The sequence below is a fragment of the Ovis canadensis genome, chromosome 20, assembly GCF_042477335.2.
Source record: "Ovis canadensis isolate MfBH-ARS-UI-01 breed Bighorn chromosome 20, ARS-UI_OviCan_v2, whole genome shotgun sequence".
Taxonomy (NCBI): Eukaryota; Metazoa; Chordata; class Mammalia; order Artiodactyla; family Bovidae; genus Ovis; species Ovis canadensis.
This window is the reverse complement of record NC_091264.1, coordinates 54393248-54418185: the sequence shown is the minus strand read 5'-3', so window position 1 is coordinate 54418185 and position 24938 is coordinate 54393248. Positions and strand designations below refer to the sequence as shown.

The 24938-nt window shown below is 40.4% G+C and overlaps 1 protein-coding gene across 1 annotated transcript in view; it reads left to right on the top strand.

Moving 5' to 3' along the window:
* The window catches only part of CAP2 (cyclase associated actin cytoskeleton regulatory protein 2), a 152707-nt gene that overhangs the window by 100797 nt on the left and 26972 nt on the right, over nucleotides 1-24938 (top strand). Inside the window, exons 5-7 of the mRNA XM_069563318.1 lie at nucleotides 7578-7721; nucleotides 8048-8133; nucleotides 14722-14827. Of these exons, the coding sequence (XP_069419419.1) occupies nucleotides 7578-7721; nucleotides 8048-8133; nucleotides 14722-14827 (336 nt within the window). The remainder of the gene's footprint in view (nucleotides 1-7577; nucleotides 7722-8047; nucleotides 8134-14721; nucleotides 14828-24938) is intronic.

Here is a 24938-nt window from a genome sequence, read left to right as displayed (position 1 = left end):
ATGTGCTGATGAGTATAATGGGTTGTTGATAAGATTTGTGTTAAAAATTTAAGTAGGAGTTTATGCATATTGGAAGCTTCTCTCATAGGTATCAGGGCAATGCAATTCATTCTCAAACATAGTTCATTCATTTTACTCTTTAAGAAGACTTGTTTTTAATTGAAGTATAGCTGGGGACTTCTCCAGAGTCCAGGGGTTAAGACTCCCCCTTCCAATGCAGGGGATGTGGGTTCAGTCCCTGGTCAGGGAACTAAGATCCCACATGCCACAGAGTGCAGCCGAAAGAATTTTTTATTTGAATTATAATTGATTTACAATGTTATATTCAGTATTCAACATAATGATTCAATATTTTTATAGATTAAAATCCATTTAAAGTTATTATAAAATACTGGCTATATTCCCAGTGCTATACATTACATACATGTATCCTGTTTATTTTAAACCTAATAGTTTGTACTTCTTAATTCCCTTCCCCATTTTGCTCTTTCTCCCACCTCTCTTCCCCCGGTAACCAGTTTGTTCTCTGTGTCTATGAGTCAGTTTTTGTTTTGTTATATTCATTTATTTTTAAATTTTTTAGATTCCATATGTATGTGAAAACATATAGTATTTGTCTTTCTCTGTCTGAATTATTTCGCTAAGCATAATACCCTCCAGATCCATTCATTGTTGTAAATGGCAGAATTTGTTTCTTTAAGAAGGATTTTTAAGGAATAAAAGCAAAAAAAGCCTTTGGAATTCTTGAGTATGTTTTTAAGTGTTTTGTTGTTGTGGTTGTTCAGTTGCTAAGTTGTGTCCAACTCTGCAACCCCATGGACTGCAGCATGCCAGGCTCTCCTGTCCTTCACTATCTCCTGAAGTTTGCTCAAATTCATGTCCATCAAGCCGGTGATGTTATATAACCACTTCATCCTCTGCCGCTCCCTTCTCCTTTTGCCCTCACTCTTTCCCAACATCAGGGTCTTTTCCAGTGAGTTGGCTCTTCCCGTCAGGTGGCCAAAGTATTGGAGCTTCAGCTTCAGCATCAGTCCTTCCAGTGAATATTCAGGGTTGATTTCCTTTAGGATTGACTGGTTTGATCTCCTTGCAGTCCAAGGGACTCTGAAGAGTCTTTTCCAGCTCCACAATTGGAAAGCATCAATTCTTTGGTGCTCAGCCTCCTTTTTGGTCCAACTCTCCTGTCTGTACATGACTACTGGAAAAACCATAGCTTTGACTATACGCACCTTTGTTAGCAAAGTGATGTCTCTACTTTTTAATACACTGTGTAGGTTTGTCATAGCTTTCCTCCTAAGGAATAAGCGTCTTTTAATTTCATGGCTGTAGTCACCATCTGCAGTGATTTTGGAGCCCAAGAAAATAAAATCCCTCATTGCTTCCACTTTTTCCCTTTCTAGTTGCCATGAAGTGATGGGACCGGATGCCATGATCTTAATTTTTTTTTATGTTTAATTTTAAGCCAGCTTTTTCAGTTTTCCTCTTTCACCCTCACCAGGGGGATCTTTAGTTCCTCTTCACTTTCTGTGGTATCATCTGCATATCTGAAGTTGTTGATATATCTGCTGGCAACCTTGATTCCAGTGTGTGATTGATCCAGTCTGGCATTTCACATGATATACTCTTCATATAAGTTAAATAAGCAGAGTGACAGTATACAAGCTTGTCATACTCCTTTCCCAACTTTGAACCAGTCAGTTTAAGAGTTTAACAGGCATAAAAATAAGACACATATGGAATATAAAGTCTTAAGGACTTATAAAAATATTTTCCAAGGAATTTGTCATCAGCTACCATAGTATCATGCACGTCCACGGAGCTCAGGTGGTTTAATTTATTTAGATTGACTTCTGTGACAGTTTTGCTGGTGTCTTTAATTTTCAAATTGTCTTAAATGTGCAGATGTTTCTGAAAGTGTGATCATGAGGATATTCTGAAACCTCCCAAATATTCCTGGATAGTGAAAATTTCTAAATTAGAGGAACAATGAAGGGAAATTAGTTTAGAGAAATATCTACAAAGCAAGTTAATGCAAATTAACACTTCTGATTTTTTTAAAAAATTGCTTTTGACTTAAAATGGTAAAAACAATTGCTCCATTTATTAGGATGTGCCCAAATGATATATTTTAGATGCAAACAGTGTTGCTGATTTGGATAACCTTTGCCTGAGAAAATGTTAACTGTTCTTCTTCATCTGAATAATTTATTCTAATAATTTCTGAACATATTTTCCTGAAGCTATTTCCCTAATGGTGAGAGTCAATATTTTTATATCTATAAATTTAATAACACCTATATAAATTTTTTTCCACCATTCAAGGTACAAAACTGGTTAATATGCTTTAAAACTTTTCCATTCATTACTGGAATGGAAGTGCACATACTTAATTAGAAAATTTAGTATGTATGGATTAGGCAATAAAATTGAGTGAAAATCCTGGGTTAACACTTTGATGAGTATCTTTCTATGTTTTCTGTGCAATATACTCATATGTACTCAAGTGGAATCAGCTGGTAAAATTTGTTGATTCAAAAACACCTAAGTCAAAGTAATCATGATTGATATTTGGTAGTTTGGTTGGCTAAGATGTGCTGCTTGATATGAGCTTTCTTAGGATTTTTTAACATTAGTGGGATTCAAATATTTAAAAAGTCCAATTTTTACTTTAATGCTGTTAAATTTGCCTGAGTTGTAACAGTAATGTCTTTGTAGCGTTTATATTTAAAATATCCTTTCTAAAAATGATAGTTTCACAGAACTTGCCAATATATGGGTGGATTTTTATCTGTTTTTTGTGCCTGCTTGTTTTAATTAAACCTCTTAAATTCAACTCAAGACTACTCCTTATGGTCTTAATAGCCATTATTTACAAAGAAAGCATTGCTATTTTTGAAGATATCTCTAGTAATTATATATACAAGGAAAAAAAACGAACATTTAGCAGTGTTTTTCTCCTTGTGGTGGATTTAGGGATGTTTATTGTTTACTTAGGGTGGAAGGAGAAGAGGGCGTCAGCAATCCAATGGACATGAACTTGGGCAAACTTTGGAAGATGGTGAGGGATAGGGAGGCCTGGTGTGCTGCAGTCCATGGGGTTGCGAAGAGTCGGACATGACTGGGTGGCTGAACAACAACAACATTGTTTACTTATGTTTATCTATCTTTATTCTCTAATTTTCACATAAAGAGGATAATCAAGAAAAGAAATTATTTTAAAAGAAATAACAGCAGATTGATCCATTTTCTACCTGACATAGAACTACACAAGAACCATGGATTCCAGAAATAACAAGCTTATTTTGTTTTACTCAATGGCACATCTTTAAGGTCAAACTCCCAGAGTTTGTTCCCTCCCTTACAAAACAGCATGAGTGGGAATTTGGTTTTCCTTTTTGGGTAAAGTTTCTACAAAGCTCGCTGATAAAGCTCTTTAGTTTTACTTTCTGCAAAACAATTATTTCTGGAGCTAAACTGAGATGAATCTGATAATGTGTCTCAATTCTTCAACTTTAAAGCATTTAGAAACTAGGGTCATAAAGATATGGAGTCCTGAAATACTCTCCCAAGTACAGTCCCGTCAAGCTAAGACAGCCCTTGGAAAAGCACTCGCTGAAACTTGCAGTTTGCACATGCATCTTCTCCAGTTTGGCCATTTTGACCTTCTGTTCAAGCCGCAGAAACCTGGAGAAGGGAAAGGGAGACTTTTTGGCTAATTTTCACATAAGTCTTGAAAAATAACTTTCTTTCAGGGAAGTGTCTCTTGGAATTTAAAAAAAAAAAAAAACTTGAGTGATAAGTCTTTTAGAAAGTAATCTGGGTGAGACATGTAAAACTGGCCAATTTAAAGTCATTCCAGGCACTTCCCTGGTGGTCCAAAGGTTCAATTCCTGGTGTGGGAACCAAGATCCCACATTCCACAGAGCACCTGAGCCTGCATGCCACCAACTAGAGAATCCGTGCACCACCATGAAAGATCCCAGGTACCATGGCTAAGACCCCTGGCTACTTGTCTAAATAAGTAGATAAAAATAAAGTCACTCCAAAGCACACTAGCTTCTAGCTCTGTCTGAAAAGCCAGCACCAATGCATTCCACTGGGGGAAAAGAAAAAAAACCAGATGCCTCTAAAATAATCTATCAGTGGAAAGCCTTGATGTAGAGGTAACTGACCTCAGTGCAATTCAGACTCTAAGTATTGAGTGTGCTTGTGTGTGTGCTCAGTCATGTCCAACTCTGTGTGACCCTATGGACTGTAGGCCAACTACTGTCCATGGAATTTTCCAGGCAAGAATGCCGGAGTGGTTTGCCATTTCTTACTCCAGGGGATCCTTCCAACCCAGGGCTTGAACCCACATCTCTCGAGTCTCCTGCATTGGCAGGTGGATTCTTTACCACTGTGCCACCTGGGAAGCTCATGTTCTTGATGTATAAACAGGTGGGAGTTCCTCTAACAGCTCCCCTCCCCCCTCCCACCATTCGCTTTCCCCCTGATATCCCACAGGATCAGCCTTGATGGAAATCACACCATAACTCGAATGTTCTCTCTGTGTTTTCGATTCCAGCTGTGAAAGTTCAGGATGAGCTGGAAAATGTAAGCCTCCTTTAAAGCGCATGAGAAATCTATTGGCACAGAATAAAAGCTGTACTGTTTATTAGGGTTTTGCAAGTAGCCGTTGTACTTAGTTCTCTCAGCATTTCTTTCTTTCTTTTTTTTTTTAATGAGGACAATTATTCACGCAATTGCCAAACTAAGGCAAAAGAAAACTTTCTCAATCTTTATGGTGCTTTCATCAGATAACCAATATAAAATATCTTCCAGAATACTCTGTCTCCTCAGACTTTAGAGTTTGTTCTTGGGAAGTTAGAGATAAACAAAGATGGCCTTAATAAATCTAGCAAACATTGTAAATACACAGTTTCTGGTTCTTTTTCCTCTTGGGGCAATAGGCCAGATATCACTAACAATTCAACTATTCTGGCCTTTCTCAAAGATGTCGTTGCATCAAGAGCATCATGGCTGAGCAAATCATGGGAGAAAATTAGGATGCTTTCTACTGGTGTTCCCATAATTAAAAATCAACTGCCTTCTGGGGAAACCTGTATAACACACCTTTGATTGGGTGTTGAATTTGGACTTAAAAAAAAAAAAAAGTCTCTCAAAGAGGGAAATGTTTGCCTTCTAAAGAGTGAAATTCCAGGAAGGGCATTTCAACCCGACTGTGGCCGTCATTAGCCAAGAAACGTGGAAGAGCTGTGTTTGGGACAGGGACTGTTTAGAGAGGTTTTCTCTCTCTGTTTATTGAGGGTTTGGGGGTGTTTGCTTTCCCTGCACTGTCATTGTGTGTATGCTCAATCGCTCAGTCGTACCCCGTGGACTGTAGACCTTCAGATTCCTCTGTCCATAGGATTCTCTGAGCAGGAATACTAGAGTGGGTTGCAATTTCCTCCTCCAGGAGATCTTCCTGGCCCAAGGATTGAACCCGAGTCTCCTGCCTTGGCAGGGGGATTCTTTACCACTGAGCCACTGGGGAAACCTATACTGTCATTACATCCTTATCTTAGTTTGCCAGCGTTGCCAGAACAAAGTACTTCAGACTACTGCAGACTGGATGGCTTAAACAAATAAAGGTGTGTTGTCACAATTCTGGAGATTCGTAGACCAAGATCAAAGTGTCGGCAGGGCTGGCTTCTTCTGAAGCCTCTCTCCTTGACCTGTGGATGGCCGTCTTCTCTCTGTGTCGTCACATGATCTTCCCTTGTGAGTCTCTGCATCCTCATCTCCTCTTCTTACAAGGACACCTGTCAGACTGGTTTAGGGTCCACACTGATGACCTCAGTTTTAACTCAAGTACCTCTTTAAAGATCCTGCCTCCTAATACAGTCACATTCTGAGGTTCCAGGGATTAGGACGTCAACATTTGAGTTTGGGAAGGACACAATACAGTGCATAACAACCCTGGTTCAGGGTCTTCCTCAAATCTCTAAGACCTTTCCTTCATAATGGCCAGGAAGGGAAAGTAGGAAGGTAGGAAGGTATTCATGAATTTTCTACAAGACCTGGCTTGCTTTTGAAGCAAGCTTTTTTTTTTTCACCTTCTTCAATATGGAAGAATTTTAAAAGTCTACTGACTTTGAAGACATCATGTTAAGTGAAGGCATCATGTTAAGTGAAATAAGTCTGAGAAAGAAATCCTGTGGGATCTCACTTACATGTGGAATCTAAACAAACAAAAACCCACCAGACTCACAGAAAAAAAAAAAAAAAGAGTAGATTTGTGGTTACCAGAAGTAGGGGCTATGAAGAGGGGGAGCAGAGGAAGAGAGTCATAAGGTATAAACCTCCAGTTACAAATAAATATTAGGATGAATTACAGCATGATGATGGTAGTTAACACTGCTGTGTGATCTGTAGGGAAGTTGTTAAGAGAACAGATCCTCGGAGTTCTCATCACAGGGATAAACTTTTTTTCCTTTTCTTTTTGTTGTATCTATATCAGATGGTGGATATTGATTAACTAAACCTATTGTGATAATAACTTCACAGTTTATGTAAATAAACCAGTACAGTGGTTTGATTTGCATGTATTTACACCTTAAACCTATACAGTGATGTAGGTCAATTATTTCTCAATAAAACAGAAAACATAAAAGCCCACTGAGAACTTTAAGAACACTTTGCTTTCTTTCCGTGTATTTCTATTTCTCCCAAAGGAAAACATTCCTCTGTTCACCTGCAGATCTCAGTTAGGAAGTGTTTTGCTTGCGTTTGTATATCAGTGTTAGGAAAGACCTGGTCAGTGAATCTTGTCAATCAGAGACTTTTAAACTGGCAGAAACCTTGGAGATCACTTAGTGGGTTGGCCGAAAAGTTCCTTTGGGTTTCCCCCATAACATCTTACAGGCTTTTGGACCAACCCAACATAAATATTGTAAGCCATCACCTTCTTACAAAGAACCTCAGTGAAAGAGTTCTACTTTTTTGCATGGGTTATCATAATTATGGTAAAAACCAAGGACTCTCCCTCATGTCATTTCATTTCAAGGACTCTCCCTCCTTCATGTCACAGGAATAGGAAGATATCCGTTTACTAACCTCTGCCTATGCCAATTTTAGGTGTGTGTTATTCTGATCATTCCATTAGATGATATATCTATGTGTTCCATTAGAAAATATAACTTGATCTGCACGCAATTTCACTGTGTTGCATTCAGAAGTCTTCAAAACAGGGGCCATACTGTACTGCTGGATTTTTTCAATGCCTATGGAAGCAGCATTAATAATGTAAGAAATCCATGCAATTTTCATACTTCGGAGAGTGAAAATACTGTATGACCATAAGGGGAAAAAAAAAACCCGCTCTGTTCTGAAGAAGTGAAGTCACTCAGTCGTGTCCGACTCTTTGTGACCCCATGGACTGTAGCCTACCAGGCTCCTCCGTCCATGGGATTTTCCAGGCAAGAGTACTGGAGTGGGTTGCCCCTGACAAGTGCTGAGTCCTCCTGCTTAGGTCAGTGTGAATGAAGGCACTGCGTTTCTGTCTGTCCTCAGTAACAGTGCTCCATGTTTGCTTACAGAACGACGTGGCTGCACTTCTGAAACCAATATCGGAAAAGATTCAGGAGATCCAGACTTTCAGAGAGAGGAACCGGGGGAGTACGATGTTTAATCATCTCTCAGCCGTCAGTGAAAGCATTCCCGCCCTTGGGTGGATAGCCGTGGTGAGTCCGGCTGGAACGTCGCCCCTGCGCCTCGTCGCTTTTTTGGAGCGTTTGGGGGAGCTCGTGGCCACCTCCAGCCTCCTTCATCCTTCATGAAAGGAAGGTTCCTTCCAGGCTGAACACAGCAGCTCTTTCTTACCCCCACTTGAAGTCCAGGGCTTTGTGTTCTGAGATGCAGGAAGCGTTTCACCAATCCTTACAGAGCAAAATTTGCCTCCAGTTTTCCACTTGACATCTCCATTGCTTCTCTTCCTCTTTAAGGCATTTTCTTTCTTATCCTATATTTTTTTTCTTCCTATGCTTGGGTGATGGCCCTCTTCTCTCAGTCCCCAAAACCCGGTCCTTATGTCAAGGAGATGAACGACGCGGCCACCTTTTACACTAACAGGGTCTTAAAGGACTACAAACACAGGTATGTACCTTCTTTTACTGACCAAATCTTCAATTGATTGTTTGTTAAACATTTGTCCCCAGACTTCATGCAGTTCATTACTGATTCCTTTCAAAGGCTAATTGACTATAAACATTAAGGAAAAATCCCATCTGTATAGGTAAAGCAAAGTAGAAAGTGAAATCAATGATCCAGATAATATGTGTGTTTTAGAAAGTCTTGCCTCAGTTCTCTGGTAATGAATAAACTCTCCCAACAGGAATGCATGTCACTCTGTTACCTATCACCACCATAAGGAGAGGTCTGTGATGATTTGTGATGGACCAGCCCTAAATGGACAAAACTTGAGTGAGTGTTAGTCACTCAGTAGTGTCTGACTCTTTGCAACCTCAAGGACTGTAGCCCGCCAGGCTCCTCTGTCCATGCGACTCTCGAAGCAAGAATACTGGAGTGGGTTGCCATTTCCTCCTCCAGGGGATCTTCCCAGCCAAGGGATCGAACCCTGGTCTCCTGCATTGGAGGTAGATTCTTTCACCCTCTGAGCCACCAGGGAAGCCCATTGATCAAAATAGAGTTGGTGAATGAGCAGAGAGAAGATAGGGAGTTTCAGGAAAGGAACTAGAAGTGAGGAACAGAAATGAAATGAGACAATAAACTAGGTCAATGAGAGGGAGACCAGAGCTTGCATTCAGATGAAATGAGTTGGGTGAACAGAGATATCAGTAAGAACAGCCGCCATTCAGAGAGCTGTTGAAAGTTTACAGATAAGGCTGAATCAGCAGGTTTTGCCTGGAGAGTGAGCTTAAAAGGACATGCAGTCTCCAGCACAAATAACAGGTCCTAGAGAGCCTCAGACTGGGGCTAGAATTGGAAATGGGACTGAACAAGGACAAATATAAAGAAATATCAACTGGGGTTTCCCTGGTGGTCCAGTGGCTAAAATTCTGTGCTCCCAGTTTAGGAGGCCCAGACTCAATCCCTGGTCAGGGAACTAGATCCCACACGCCACAGTTAAGACCTGGCATGGCCAAAATAAGTAAGTAAATAATTTTTAAAAAAGAAAATACATACCAATACATTTGTTACTAAAAAAGAAAAAAAAAAGCCACACTCAGCAATCCCACTCCTAGATGTATTTCCAAAAGAAATGAAAGCATAGGTCCACACGAAGGCATGTACCTGATTTCGTAGCAGCATCATTTATGGTTGGCAAAATGTGGAAACAATCCAGACGTCCATCAGCTGCTGAATAGATAAGTAAAATGTATATCCGTACAAGGTTATATTATTCAGCCATTTAAAAAATTAAGTAAAAGTAAAAAAGCAAAATGACTGTCTGGGGAGGCCTTACAAATAGCTGTGAAAAGAAGAGACGTGAAAAGCAAAGGAGAAAAGGAAAGATATAAGCATCTGAATGTAGACCTCCAAAGAATAGCAAGAAGAGATAAGAAAGCCTTCCTCAGCAATCAATGCAAAGAAATAGAGGAAAAGAACAGAATGGGAAAGACTAGAGATCTCTTCAAGAAAATTAGAGATACCAAGGGAACATTTCATGCAAAGATGGGCTTGATAAAGGACAGAAATGGTATGGACATAAAAAGAAGCAGAAGATATTAAGAAGAGGTGGCAAGAATACACAGAAGAATTGTACACAAAAGATCTTCACGACCCAGATAATCACGATGGGGTGATCGCTCACCTAGAGCCAGATATCCCAGAATGTAAAGTCAAGTGGGCCTTAGAAAGCATCACTATGAACAAAGCTAGTGGAGGTGATGGAATACCAGTTGAGCTGTTTCAAATCCTGAAAGATGATGCTGTGAAAGTGCTGCACCCACTATGCCAGCAAATTTGGAAAACTCAGCAGCGGCCACAGGACTGGAAAAGGTCAGTTTCATTCCAATCCCAAAGAAAGGCAATGCCAAAGAATGCTCAAACTACCACACAAGTGCACTCATCTCACATGCTAGTAAAGTAATGCTCAAAATTCTCCAAGCCAGGCTTCAACAATACGTGAACCATGATCTTCCAGATGTTCAAGCTGGTTTTAGAAAAGGCAGAGGAACCAGAGATCAAATTGCCAACATCCACTGGATCATGGAAAAAGCAAGAGAGTTCCAGAAAAACATCTATTTCTGCTTTATTGACTGTGCCAAAGCCCTTGACTGTGTGGATCACAATAAGCTGTGGAAAATTCTTTTTTTTATTTTATTTTTATTTTTACTTTATTTTGCTTTACAATACTGAATTGGTTTTGCCATACATTGACATGGATCAGCCATGGGTATACATGAGTTCCCAATCCTGAACCCCCCTCCCACCTCCCTCCCCATGTCATAAACTGTGGAAAATTCTTTAAGAGATGGGAATACCAGACCACCTGACCTGCCTCTTGAGAAACCTGTATGCAGGTCAGGAAGCAACAGTTAGAACTGGACATGGAACAACAGACTGGTTCCAAATAGGAAAAGGAGTATGTCAAGGCTGTATATTGTCACCCTGCTTATTTAACTTATATGCAGAGTACATCATGAGAAACACTGGGCTGGAGGAAGCACAAGCTGGAATCAAGATTGCCAGGAGAAATATCAATCACCTCAGATATGCAGATGACACCACCCTTATGGCAGAAAGTAAAGAGGAACTAAAAAGCCTCTTGATGAAAGTGAAAGAGGAGAGTGAAAAAGTTGGCTTAAAGGTCAACATTCAGAAAACTAAGATCATGGCATCTGGTCCCATCACTTCATGGCAAATAGATGGGGAAACAGTAGAAACAGTGTCAGACTTAATTTTTTTGGGCTCCAGAATCACTACAGATGGTGACTGTAGCCATGAAATTAAAAGGCGCTTACTCCTTGGAAGGAAAGTTATGACCATCTAGATGGCATATTCAAAAGCAGAGACATTACTTTGCCAACAAAGGTCCATCTAGTCAAGGCTATGGTTTTTCCAGTAGTCATGTATGGATGTGAGAGTTGGACTGTGAAGAAAGCTGAGTGCCGAAGAATTGATGCTTTTGAACTGTGGTGTTGGAGAAGACTGTTGAGAGTCCCTTGGACTGCAAGGAGATCCAACCAGTCCGTTCTAAAGGAGATCAGTCCTGGATGTTCTTTGGAAGATATGATGCTGAAGGTGAAACGCCAGTACTTTGGCCACCTCATGCGAAGAGTTGACTCATTGGAGAAGACTCTGATGCTGGGAGGGATTGGGGGCAGGAGAAGGGGATGACAGAGGATGAGATGGCTGGATGGCATCACTGACTCGATGCACGTGAGTCTAAGTGAACTCCGGGAGTTAGTGATGAACAGGGAGGCCTGGCGTGCTGCGATTCATGGGGTCCCAAAGAGTCGGACACGACTGAGTGACTGAACTGAACTGAACTGAACTGATGGATGAGCCTTGAAAACATTATGTTGAATGAAAGAAGTCAGACACAAAAGACCACATATTGTATTCCATTTATATAAAGTTCCAGAATTGGCAAATCCATAAAGACAGAAAGTAGATTAGCCATTGTCTAGGGCTGGGGAAATTGGGTAGAAACGTGGAGTAACTGCTAATGAGTATCGGGTTTCTTTGGGGTATGATGAAAATGTTTTAAAACTGACTGTGGTAATGATTGCACAGTTCAAACTGAGCTATTGAATTGTATGCCTTGAATGGATGAATTGCCTAGGATATGAGTTATATCCCAGGAAAGCTATTATGCTAAACAGAATAAGACAAAAAGCAACCACAGTACTCTCCTCCTCTCATAGAGTTTAGTTATTCTGTGTTAGCTCTTCTAGGAAGAGCAGCTCTAGAGACTTCTGACTTCCATACACCTTTTTCCCTCCTGAGGTCTCTTCCACCCTAAGGAAGCTTCCGTTAAGCTCTGATACTCAGTAACAGACTCCCTGCACCCATAGAACTGTGGTTGAGTGCCCAGTGATACAACTCCAAATGTTGCCACTTTGTGTTAGAGATTATAGAACTGTGCAGTATGAATGAGAACAGGCATCAGAAATGCAAGACAATCTGCCCACATAAAAATAGCAGTTCAGGAAAGAACAAGTTGAAGTTGCAAAAGTATGTCAGCATTAACATAAAAGACCTCTTTACCTAGTCCCTTCTTGGGGTGTACAGACACACACCTGTACCTGCCTATTCAGGACACCTTAGCCACCTCCTGAGCCTCTGCCTTTTTGCACATCACCCTTGGAAGCCATTTTTGTTTTTATCTCAGTTCCTCCGCTCCTGTCCTCCCAGTCCCTACTTGAGTGTGTCTTGGGGGCCATGGTGTGAGTGATTCTCTCCAGGTGTCGTACAGCCAGGAGAATTAAGAGTTTGCACTTTTTTGTGCACACACAAAGAAAGTCTAGTATTTGTTCCTCTTGATCAGCTATTAGGTAGAAAAACTACTTCTGACAGCATCAAGGACAATCCATTTAAACCTAATGGACCACCCGAAGACTGTGTAGTGTGCTGCAGAAGTGCATTCAGTCCTAAGTCACCGTGGAGCTTCCAGGAGTGCCAACCTGAACAACGCAGAATGCTCCACAACCGCTTACTCACACCCATTTATGTGCACACCCAAGACTGCAGTGCCTGCACTTTGGGTGGGCTCCGTGAGGGCTGCGGGGTGTTGCGGACTCTGATGAGGTATCACCAGTGTGGCAGGCTGACTGCTGCCTGCCTGACAGACAAGCCGTGGGTGGAGGAGTAGAAAGGCAGGCTTCCTTGTGGTATACACAGAAGGGCTGTGGGCAGTGGACTCTGCATCTGTGCAGCCTTTTCAGCTGGCTTAACTGGCTGCTCAGCTCTTTTGTCAATAAATGAAAAGAACAAGTTAATTATTTTGACTTTCTAGAGGTAAGACTTTTCTGAGTCATAGTCACTAAAAGTCACTCATCCCTCCCATACCTTCTTCCAGGGGAAGTGGAACTCAGGCTGAGTTGTCAGCTCTGGAAGTATAGTTAAGTCCTCTTCAATTTGTTGTCTCTTAGACACTGGCTTCCCTGGTGGCACGGATGGTAAAGAATACACCTACAATGTGGGAGACCTGGGTTTGGTTCCTGATTTGGGAAGATCCCCTGGAAAAGGGAAAGGCTACCCACTCCAGTATTCTTGCCTGGAGAATCCCCATAGACAGAGGAGTCTTGTGGGCTACAGTCCATGGAGTCGCAAAGAATAGGACACAACTAAGCACAGAGTCTGCCTTTGGGTTAAAAGGGACCATGTTGTTATTCCTTACTACACGTTTAGCTAGAACTTTCTTCAAGTTAAAATGGTACTATAATAGCTAAAAGAAAAATAGTTTGCCTGTGCAGGTTTGGACTTCATGTGTTAAGCTTTTTAATAGAAGTATATGGAATGTGCCATCTGCTTTTTCTAGAATGCCTACAGGCTGTATTGTGCTTATATATGTACATATGCACATGTATGAATTAAATGACCATATAATAGATAAATATGTGCATTTGGGGTTTTGACTGTAAAACTGAGAGGAAGTGACAATGAAATATTTCATAGATTTGATTAATGTAGTCAGTAAATCTAAAAATGTGGAACAAAATCACTCATATTTTTCCTTTTTGAGGGGCAGATAGTTATGAGTTCAGTTCCCCATTTTCCTTCTCTTAAATGGCATGACTTAATACGCTGGAGTTCTAAACATGCTCATGGTACTTAGAACTTTTCAAGGAAAGCAAAATATATCCAGAGACAAGTCACTATTGACAAAGGCGAAGTAATAGAGATTTCCTTCTGATATTGTCTTCAGATTAATGACCCAGGTTTGTGATTAAATTTTTGGTAACAGATTTCATCATTTTCTCATTTTCCACTACTTTATTCAAAGCAGAAAAAAATGTGTAGTTGGAAATTACCCAAAGGAAATGCAACTATTTTTGCCTGTTTATATCATAAGTTTAATGTTTCTAACAGTTCTCCCAATCCTATGTTAATCTAGTTTTAAAAGGTAAGTATTTTATCACTTCTCGGTTGAGTAAAATAGGAGTAAAAATACTGGCCGTGCCCTGCCTTGCTTTCATTGTCATTATGAGTATCAACTTAAGGTAATCTAAGTGATTGTCCCTTTACAACTATTGAGTGTTACCTATTTGTAGGAAATCATTTTTCTTACTATAGCAACTTTCCTTATCAGTCCAGAATTCTCCAATTTGGTTACCCTTTCAATTGAATAATTCCACAAATTATTAGAAAAAAAGCCAAAGGACCTTTTTTCTTTTGAGAGATTCTCCTGCCTGAAAGCACATTGTTTTTCATTTTGCATTAGAAGCAGTACAGAAAGAAATGATCTCCCCTCCGTGCTCATCTCCCCGTGAGAGATGACACGAGAATGAACTGACTGGGTTCAGTGGATGCTCTCTCTGCGGGCCTCTCTGCTCCACACCAGACCTCAGGGTACCCAGCTCCTCTCAGGGCAGACCTGGACCATACCCTTTCAAGGTTCTTTTCAGACTCAGTTCACAGCTACTGGACTAGAAAGACCATTGTTCCAGAGTCATTTGGTGCTTTAGTTACTAGATTGCCATGTGCCTTCCAGTGTTGTTAAATTTTTATTTTAGATCCTAATTCCCCTCTCTTCCACTCTCTTTTATGACAAAGTGATCTACGCCATGTGGATTGGGTGAAGTCATATCTGAACATTTGGAGCGAGCTTCAAGCGTACATCAAGGAACACCACACCACAGGCCTTACTTGGAGCAAAACAGTAAGTGCCCAGCCCTGTTCCCCCCAGGTAACAAAAGGTTATGAGGATACTCATTTTCAGTAGCCTGGTAATTTAAGGTAAATTCTATACCTTAAGGAAAACATAAGATAAAATATACATGTAGAAGCTGCTTATAAAAAATGGCGTTGGCATAAGAAAGTCTGGAAACTGCCTGTATGACAGACAAAAAGAAAATGGTTGAGTTGTCAGTGGTAAGAACGTAGTGGAATGCTCTGCAGCCATCAAAATAACAGATATGGTGATTACAGGTGATGAGATGTACCAGTCAATGTTAAGTAATAGAGTGCAAAAGTTAATGAGCTCTAAGATGACATGTTTATTAAGAAACTGTGTAGGTAAAATTGAAGGAAACAAGATTTTAAAATAGATAGAATTCTGAATATAATGTTTTAATGTTTTAAATTTCCTTTTGGCATTTTAAAGTTTACTAAGTAGTATTTTTCAATACTTAGGCAATCCTAGTGATTTGAATGGTATCCTAGTCCTAGGATAAAACCCCATCCTGAGTCTGTTCCGGCTTGAATTCCCACAGAAGATTCTGATTTGATATTTGCCCTTTTCACCTTGTCTCTCTCGCCTTCCGCTCTCACTGATCCGGTGCTACCAAACTACCTGCAGAGTTCTGAACACGTGCAGTGCTTAGACTGAACCAAATCACACTGCTGTTTTTCAGATTTTGCGAGTCTCATGTTTAACCTTGTTTGCAATGTCCTGAATGTCTATTGTATAAGCATTAGTGGTTCAGTGGTAGAATTCTCAGCTGCCATGGGGGAGGCCTGGTTCGATTCCCAGCCAATGCAAAAGCGCACAAGTTTTAGATCTTGCCAGGTGGCACCAGTGGTAAAGAACCTGCCTGCTGATGCAGGAGACATAAGAGACATGGGTTCAATCCCTGGACTGGGAAGGTCCCTGGAGGAGGGCGCAGCAACCCACTCCAGTGAATTTGCCTGGAGAATCCCATAGACAGGGGAGCCCTGCTGGACATAGGGTCGTGAAGAGTCGAACATGACTGTATCAACTTAGCATGAACATATATCATGCTCTGTGACCCAGGTTCCCTGGGGAACTCTTTTCTCTACGACTGAGTTCCAACATCACCTCTTTAAGGAACTTCGCTGATCTCCATTGGCACCCTATCTGGGTTGGTGATCTTCCGCTATGCTTCCTTCACATCTTGAATATACCTCAGGCATAGCCTGTAGCATATAGAATTATAAAAATTTATGTTTTTAGATCTCGCCCCCTGGATTGGAAACATCTGTGTCTCCAGGTCCTCACATAGTGCCTGGGATGGAGTAGGTACTCAGTAAATAGTTTGAACTCAATTGTAACTTAGGAGACTCTTAAGACCTTCCCTGCTCTTTAAAATCTCTGCACTTCTTATGAAAAGGCTTCCTGTGGAAACTTCCTTCCATTTGAAATGAATGTTAGGGGCGTCCGTGGTGGTCCAGTGGGTAAGACGCTGCACTCCTAATGAAAGGGGCCCTGGTTCATTCCCTGGTCAGGGAATTAGATCCCACATGTTACAACTAAGGCCTGGTGCAAATTAAAAATAATAAATATATATTTTTTAATTTTTATTTTTACTTTATTTTACTTTACAATACTGTATTGGTTTTGCCATACATTGACATGAATCAGCCACGGTGTACATGAGTTCCCAATCCTGAACCCCCCTCCCACCTCCCACCCCATATCATCTCATTGGATCATCCCTGTGCACCAGCCCCAAGCATCCTATATCCTGTATCGAACATAGACTGGTGATTCATTTCTTACATGATAGTATACATGTTTCAGTGCCATGCTCCCGAATCATCCCACCCTCTCCCTCTCCCTCAGAGTCCAAAAGTCCATTCTATACATCTGTGTCTCTTTTGCTGTCTCACATACAGGGTTATCATTACCATCTTTCTAAATTCCATATATATGTGTTAGTATACTATATTGGTATTTTTCTTTCTGGCTTACTTCACTCTGTATAATCGGCTCCAGTTTCATCCATCTCATTAGAACTGATTCAAATGTATTCTTTTTAATGGCTGAGTATATATATAATGTTTTTTATTTTTGAAAAAGAAATAAAAAGACAGCTTTCAGTTGTCACAGTGGATGGTCTAACCAGAATAAATGCTGAGAAGATGAAGTGGCACATTTGTGAATTCAGTTTGGAGGTAGAATGCTCACTCTCCCCACAGTCATAACCAGCAACTAACCCTTGTGCTGGATGTTGATGTCAGTAGCACAGGATTAATACCAAGACAGAGTCTGTGATTTTTCAAGGGAGTGTGGAACTCCTGTATTTGTTCCCCAACCCTTGACCTCTAGTGACTGATGCTTCTTTTTATATTCTACTTGGCCTGTTTTCTCCATAAGAAATGCAAGATATTGCATACTAGTTATTTTTCTTCTGCCCACGATATTATGATTTCTGTGAAGAGAGTTCAAAAAGCATTGAAGGGTTTTAATATGGATGAGTATATGTGGTAGGTAGGTCTTTGTGTAGATTAATTAGAATTATTTTTCATAATTTCCAATGAAATGCTATTTGGCTGTAGATCAGTTTGTCATAAAAGGGAATTGTCACATGTTTGCCATGGAGATAGGACATCATGAGAGAACAGAAAACTAAATATCAAGATTCCTTGGATGTCTTATTATTTCATAGTAAGATAAATGGAAAAGGAATGAGAATCCATTTGTGGAAAATAATTGTGTCAACAAATGCTGGCCTATTAATTCGCTAATAGAGCTCATGGAAAATGAATGGAAAATTACTTTTTAAATGGTTTGAATACCTCTAATGCAATATAAAAAACTGAGTAATTGTGCTTTGAATATAAAAGAGAAGGATTGACTATTACAGAAAAATAAATGTGGCTGTTTTCCTTTGTTCCAGAGTAAATACCTATATTTTCATTATGTTCTTTAGAAATATATACTTTGTAACAATGAGCCTTAAACTTGTAAAGGCAACCCATAGTAAGAAATACCTTTTAGATACACACACACATCCCCCTCCTTACAATACTACAAAGTTTCACAGAATACTTTGTCTTACCACTTGGAATGCATTCAGACATTTTCTTTTGTGTTTTACTTTCTTTTTTTAAATAAAATCTTGGCTGAGACCCACAAATTGACATCATGATCAATTTGAAGAACATGTTATAAAACAGAATGTTATATTTATATAAGCATAAATATTTATTTTGTTGTTGCTCAGTCTCTCAGTCATGTCCAGCTCTTTGCAACCCCATGGACTGCAGAATGCCAGGTTTCCCTGTCCCTGTGTCTTGGAGTTTGCTCAGATTCATGTCCATTGACTCAGTGATGCAATCCAACCAGCTTTTCATCCTGCCTTCAGTCTTTTCCAGCATCAGGGCTTTTCCAATAAGTTGGCTGTTTGTATCTGGTGGCCAAAGTATTGGAGTTTCAGCTTCAACATCAGTCCTTCCAATGAACACCCAGGACTGATCTCCTTTAGGATGGACTGGTTGGATCTCCTTGCAGTCCAAGGGGCTCTCACGAGTCTTCTCCAACACCACAGCTCAAAAGCATCAATTCTTTGGTGCTCAGTCTTTATGGTCCAACTCTCACATCTAAATGTTTATTTGTTTATATAAAATATAATCCTTAGAGCATACATTAGGAGACATGGATTGCCGTAATAATAGTGACAGCTGTTATTTATTGAGCATAAGTTATGATATGGGCAAATTCTATTTAAAATGGTAACTGTTATAAAGCAGAGCAGCTGCTTCACTTCTTTCATGGAAACGTTGTATGATAAAGTTTTGACCAGATACTAAAAGTGAGGAAAAAATATATAAGAGAATGTTGGCTCAGCAATCACATCATATGTGCAAAATCTTTCAACAAGTATTAAGATATTGTATAGAAATATATTTCCTATTATTTTTTCCCTCATGGGCACAATAAAGGACAGAAATGGTAGGGACCTAACAGAAGCAGAAGAAATTAAGAAGAGGTGGCAAGAATACACAGAAGAATTGTACACAAAAGATCTTCACGACCCAGATAATCACGATGGTATGATCACTCAACTAGAGCCAGACATCCTGGAATGTGAAGTCAAGTGGGCCTTAGAAAGCATCACTATGAACAAAGCTAGTGGAGGTAATAGAATACCAGTTGAGCTATTTCAAATCCTGAAAGATGATGCTGTGAAAGTGCTGCACTCAATATGCCAGCAAATTTGGAAAACTCAGCAGCAGCCACAGGACTGGAAAAGGTCAGTTTCATTCCAATCCCAAAGAAAGGCAATGTCAAAGAATGCTCAAACTACCGCACAATTGCACTCATCTCGCATGCTATTAAAGTAATGCTCAAAATTTTCCAAGCCAAGCTTCAGCAATACGTGAACCATGAACTTCCAGATGTTCAAGCTGGTTTTAGAAAAGGCAGGGGAACCAGAGATCAAATTGCCAACATCCACTGGATCATGGAAAAAGCAAGAGAGTTCCAGAAAAACATCTATTTCTGCATTATTGACTATGCCAAAGCCTTTAACTGTGTGGATCACAATAAACTATGGAAAATTCTGAAAGAGATGGGAATACCAGACCACCTGACCTGCCTCCTGAGAAACCTATATGCAGGTCAGGAAGCAACAGTTAGAACTGAACATGGAACAACAAACTGGTTCTAAATAGGAAAAGGAGTATGTCAAGGCTGTATATTATCCCACTGCTTATTTAACTTCTATGCAGAGTACATCATGAGAAACACTGGGCTGGAGGAAGCACAAGCTGGAATCAAGATTGCCGGGAGAAATATCAATAACCTCGGATATGCAGATGACACCACCCTCATGGCAGAAAGTGAAGAGGAACTAAAAAGCCTCTCTTGATGAAAGTGAAAGAGGAGAGTGAAAAAGTTGGCTTAAATCTCAACATTCAGAAAACAAAGATCATGGCATCCAGTCCCAGCACTTCATGGCAAATAGATGGGGAAACAGTAGAAACAGTGTCAGACTTTATTTTTGGGGGCTCCAAAATCACTGCAGATGGTGATTGCAGCCATGAAATTAAAAGACGCTTACTCCTTGGAAGGAAAGTTATGACCAACCTAGATAGCATATTCAAAAGCAGGGACATTACTTTGCCAACAAAGGTCCGTCTAGTCAAGGCTGTGGTTTTTCCAGTGGTCATGTATGGATGTGAGAGTTGGCCTATAAAGAAAGCTGAGTACCGAAGAATTGATGCTTTCAAACTGTGGTGTTGGAGAAGACTCTTGAGAGTCTCTTGGACTGCAAGGAAATCCAACCAGTCCATCCGAAAGGAGATCAGTCCTGGCTGTTCTTTGGAAGGACTGATGTTAAAGCTGAAACTCCAATACTTTGGCCACCTGATGTGAAGAGCTGACCCTGATGTGAAGAAAAGACCCTGATGCTGGGAAAGATTGAGGGCAGGAGGAGAAGGGGACGACAGAGGATGAGATGGTTGGATGGCATCACCAACTCGATGGACATGGGTTTGGGTGAACTCCGGGAGTTGGTGATGGACAGGGACGCCTGGTGTGCTGCAGTTCATGGGATGGCAAAGAGTCAGACACGACTGAGTGACTGAACTGAACTGAAAAGTTGAGGTTAAAAAAACTATTACAAACTATATTATAAGAATTATAGTTTTTAATTTTAAATCTAAATTATTAAAAACCACATAAAAGATTCTAAAACATAATCCCTAGCATAGATCAAACTAATTTCTTCTCATTTACTATGGCCTGGTGACTTACCAGACAAGTAAATCATAAACAATTATAGCCAGTATCACAACATTCTTTTTATTTTTATTGTTTATCTTTTTCAGTTATCTGTTTTAAATGTAGCAGTGTGTATGTGTCAATACCAAACTCCCAGCCTATCTCTTTCCTCCACCCTTCCTCCCTGGTCACCAGCCATGAGTTCATTCTCTGAGTATCACAGCATTCTTGCAAAGAAGAAGGAAAAGGCTATTAGAATTATCTGATAAAATAGTCTTTGGGAGGAAAAAATGAATAAAAATAATTTCATTTATTTGCCCACTGATCACAACTCTGCAAAAAGTATGTATTTCTAAAACGATAAGGATCAGAGAGATTACAGAAAGGTGAGGTGTTGGCCTTCATTGACACTACAATATTCAGAAATTTTAAGGAATCCATTCCATCTCAATGGGCAAAGTTGAAAGGCTTATGGTTATGAACATCTCAAGTATTTTGAGGAACCGCCTGTTTCTCCTGTTTTCAGATTGGCCCTTGAGATTTGAGCTCTGTGGGGTTTCAGTGACCAACAACATGCTGCTCTGGGCTGAGTTTCCAAGCGTGCATTACTCTGAGAAATCTTTCCCTTGAGTTAACAGTTGGAACTGAACATACTGCTCCCACCATCCAGCCTTTGCGTTCAGACTGCAGCTGTGCCAGGCAACTGTTGCTCCTTTCAGTTGTCCCACGAAATATAAATCTTTGAGGCCAGCGATCTTTCGGGACGGTGATTGGAGAGCAGGCCCATGTGTGTGCGCACGAGTGTGTTGGCGTCGGGATGGGTGTGTTTGAGGGGAAGACACAGCTGTTTAGTCATGTATCTGGAATTTCTTGTTACATTTACTGTGGTAAATGGAATCTTCTCGTTCTATAAGCGTTTCTTCACATGACCGTGGACTGGAAAGACTCTACACCAGAAACGACCTGCGGTTTTCAGTTAGTTTAATTATTGGGAACTCTTTCTCCATATTCATTTAGTCTCAGCACTGGGTTTCAAACACACTTTGTTGAATAAATTGATCTTTGGGCAGGAACCCCAAAGAGACACTGTTATATATTATCCCTTGCAGTTGGTCAGATTTGTAATATTGGTTGGCAGTTCCTGCAAACCAGATAACTTAAGCTAAAAGAAGGGAGACCTAATCTTTCCACTTATAATGACCAAAATAACTGATTCTTTCCATGAATTGTCCAGATCAGCATTCCAACTTTTATTCTGTTCTCTGTAGATCTAGCCAGGAAAAGGTCATGAAAGGAATTCTATGAATAGGATACAGCATGGTTGTTTTCTTAACTTTCTGGTGTGAAATTTGTTGACATATTTTTGTCCTCTTGTGTGTCTTTCCAAATTAGTTTTGAGAACAGCCAGGGTATAATTATTTATAGAATAGAATGAAACTACACATAGATGAATGTGTATGGTGTTGTGGTGATTTAATTCTTTCTGTTAATAATGTGGATCTTTAAAACCTATCCTCAGGGACTTCGACTGGTAGTCCAGTGGTTAAGACTTCACCTTCCATTGCGGGGGCTGTGGGTCCAATCACTAAATCAGGGAGCTATGCTCTCACAGGCCTCATGGCCAAAAAACAAAACATAAAACAGCAGCAATATTGTAGCAAATTCAATGAAGACTTTAGAAATGGTCCACATTGGAAAAAATCTAAAAAAAGAAAGAAATAGTAAAGTCTATCCAGTACACCAGGTGTCAACCATCCTAACCTCCCCTCCAGTGAATGAAATCACCGGCAGTGGGCACAATTAGACATGGTGGGGTTTGATTTTTCAGGATACTCTATAATCACTTCTTTTCCTCCAGGTAGATATTTCTTTTCAGCCTATTTCTCAATGTAAAGGCCAGATGTCCATTAACAGAGCAAAAGTTTAACAGTTAGCTGGTGATCAAATTAAAACACAGCCAGAGGGTAGCCTGACTCATAAATAATGCAGAGTCTGTAGCACATCATTAAATATGTATGTCTCGTAAATTTTCAAGTCTTCTGGCCTCCCTGGTTTCTTCTTGATTTTTACAAGCAAAAATTGTCCTCAATCTTTTATATCAAAATTTTCATTTAGAACTCATACCAAATCTGTGCCTTAGGTTTAATAATCAAAGTAAATAGGTGATATCTCAGCCAGTGTGTTGTTTGTCTGGACCACAAGCTCATTGATTTCCTCTACGGGTCTATGGAGAGAGGCTCTCTCTGGTCTCCCTGACTACCAGTGTGGTAATTACTCCTGGGTTTTTAGCTCCTTTGGGGGGCTTTGGGTAGCCAGTTCCTTTCATTCTCCTGTGGAAGAGATCTAGACTGCTCAAAAAGAGTTAGGTGTGTTCTTGACTGAAAATTAGAGATGCCAAGGGAACATTTCATGCAAAGATAGGCACAATAAGGACAGAAGCAGTATGGACCTAACAGAAGATATTAAGAAGAGGTGGCAAGAATACACAGAAGAACTATACAAAAAAGATCTTAATGACCCAGATAACCACAATGGTGTGATCACTCACCTAGAGCCAGACATCCTGGAGTGTGAAGTGAAGTGGGCCTTAGGAAGTATCACTATGACCACAACTAGTCGAGGTGATGGAATTCCAGCTGAGCTATTTCAAATCCTAAAAGATGAGGCTGTGAAAGTGCTACACTCAATATGCCAGCAAATTTGGAAAACTCAGCAGTGGCCACAGGACTGGAAAAGGTCAGTTTTCACTTCAATCCCAAAGAAAGGCAATGCCAAAGAATGCGCAAACCAGCACACAATTGCACTCATCTCACGCACTAGTAAAGTAATGCTCAAAATTCTCCAAGCCAGGCTTCAACAGTATATGAACCGAGAACTTCCAGATATTCAAGCTAGATTTAGAAAAGGCAGAGGAACTAGAGATCAGATTGCTAGCATCCAGTGGATCATAGAAAAAGCAAGAGAATTCCAGAAAGACATCTACTTCTGCTTCATTGACTATGCCAAAACCTTTGATTGTGTGGATCACAACAGACTGTGGAAAATTCTTCAAGAGATAGGAATACCAGACCACCTTACCTGCCTTGTGAGAAATATGTATGCAGGTCAAGAAGTAACAGTTAGAATTGGACATGGAACAATAGACTGGTTCCAAATTGGGAAAGGAGTATGTCAAGGCTATATATTGTCATCCTGCTTATTTAACTTATATGCAGAGTACATCATGAAAAATGCTGGGCTGGATAAAGCACAAGCTGGAATCAAGATTGCTGGGAGAAATATCAGTAATGTCAGATATGCAGATGACACTATCCTTATGGCAGAAAGCAAAGAGGAACTGAAGAGCTTCTTGATGAAAGTAAGAGAAGAGAGTGAAAAAGTTGGCTTAAAAAAATTCAACATTCAGAAAACTAAGATCATGGCACCTGGTCCCATCACTTCATGGCAAATAGAATGAAAACAGTGAGAGACTTTATTTTCTTGGGCTTCAAAATCACTGCAGATGGTGACTGCAGCCATGAAATTAAAAGACACTTGCTCCTTGAAAGAAAAACTGTGACCAGCCTAGACAGTATATTAAAAAGCAGAGACATTACTTTGCCGACAAAGGTCCGTCTAACCAAAGCTATGGTTTTTCCAATAGTCATGTATGGATATGAGAGTTGGACCATAAAGAAAGCTGAGCACCGAAGAATTAATGCTTTTGAACTGTGGTGCTGGAGAAGACTCTTGAGAGTCCCTTGGACTGCAAGGAGATCAAGCCAGTCTATCCTAAAGGAAATCAGTCCTGAATATTCATTGGAGGACTGATGCTGAAGCTGAAGCTCCAATACTTTGGCCACCTGATTCGAAGAACTGACTCACTAGAAAAGACCCGGATTCTGGGAAAGATTGAAGGCAGGAGGAGAAGGGGATGACAGAGGATGAAATGGTTGGATGGCATCACCGACTCAATGGACATGAGTTTGAGCAAGCTCCGGGAGTCGGTGATGAATCAGAAAACCTCGTGTGCTACAGTCCATGGGATTGCAAGGAGTCAGACACAACTGAGCCGCTGAACTGAACTGACTAACAAAGGAACTCTAAATGCACTGATAATGAAGTTAGGTTGTAAAGGGCTCTGAGTTCAGCTTGAAAGAGCCTGCAGAAATTATGGGACTCCCCTGGGTCATGGCAACCAACTCGTCTTCTTGCCTGGAGAACCCATACTCCCTGCATTGGAAGGTGAAGTCTTAACCTCTAGATCGCCAAGTGTGTGTGTGTGTGTGTGTGTGTGCTAAGTCACTTCAGTCATATCCAGCTCTTTGTGACCCTATGGATTGTAGGGTCAGAGAAGCCCACCAGGCTTCTCTGTCCATGGGGA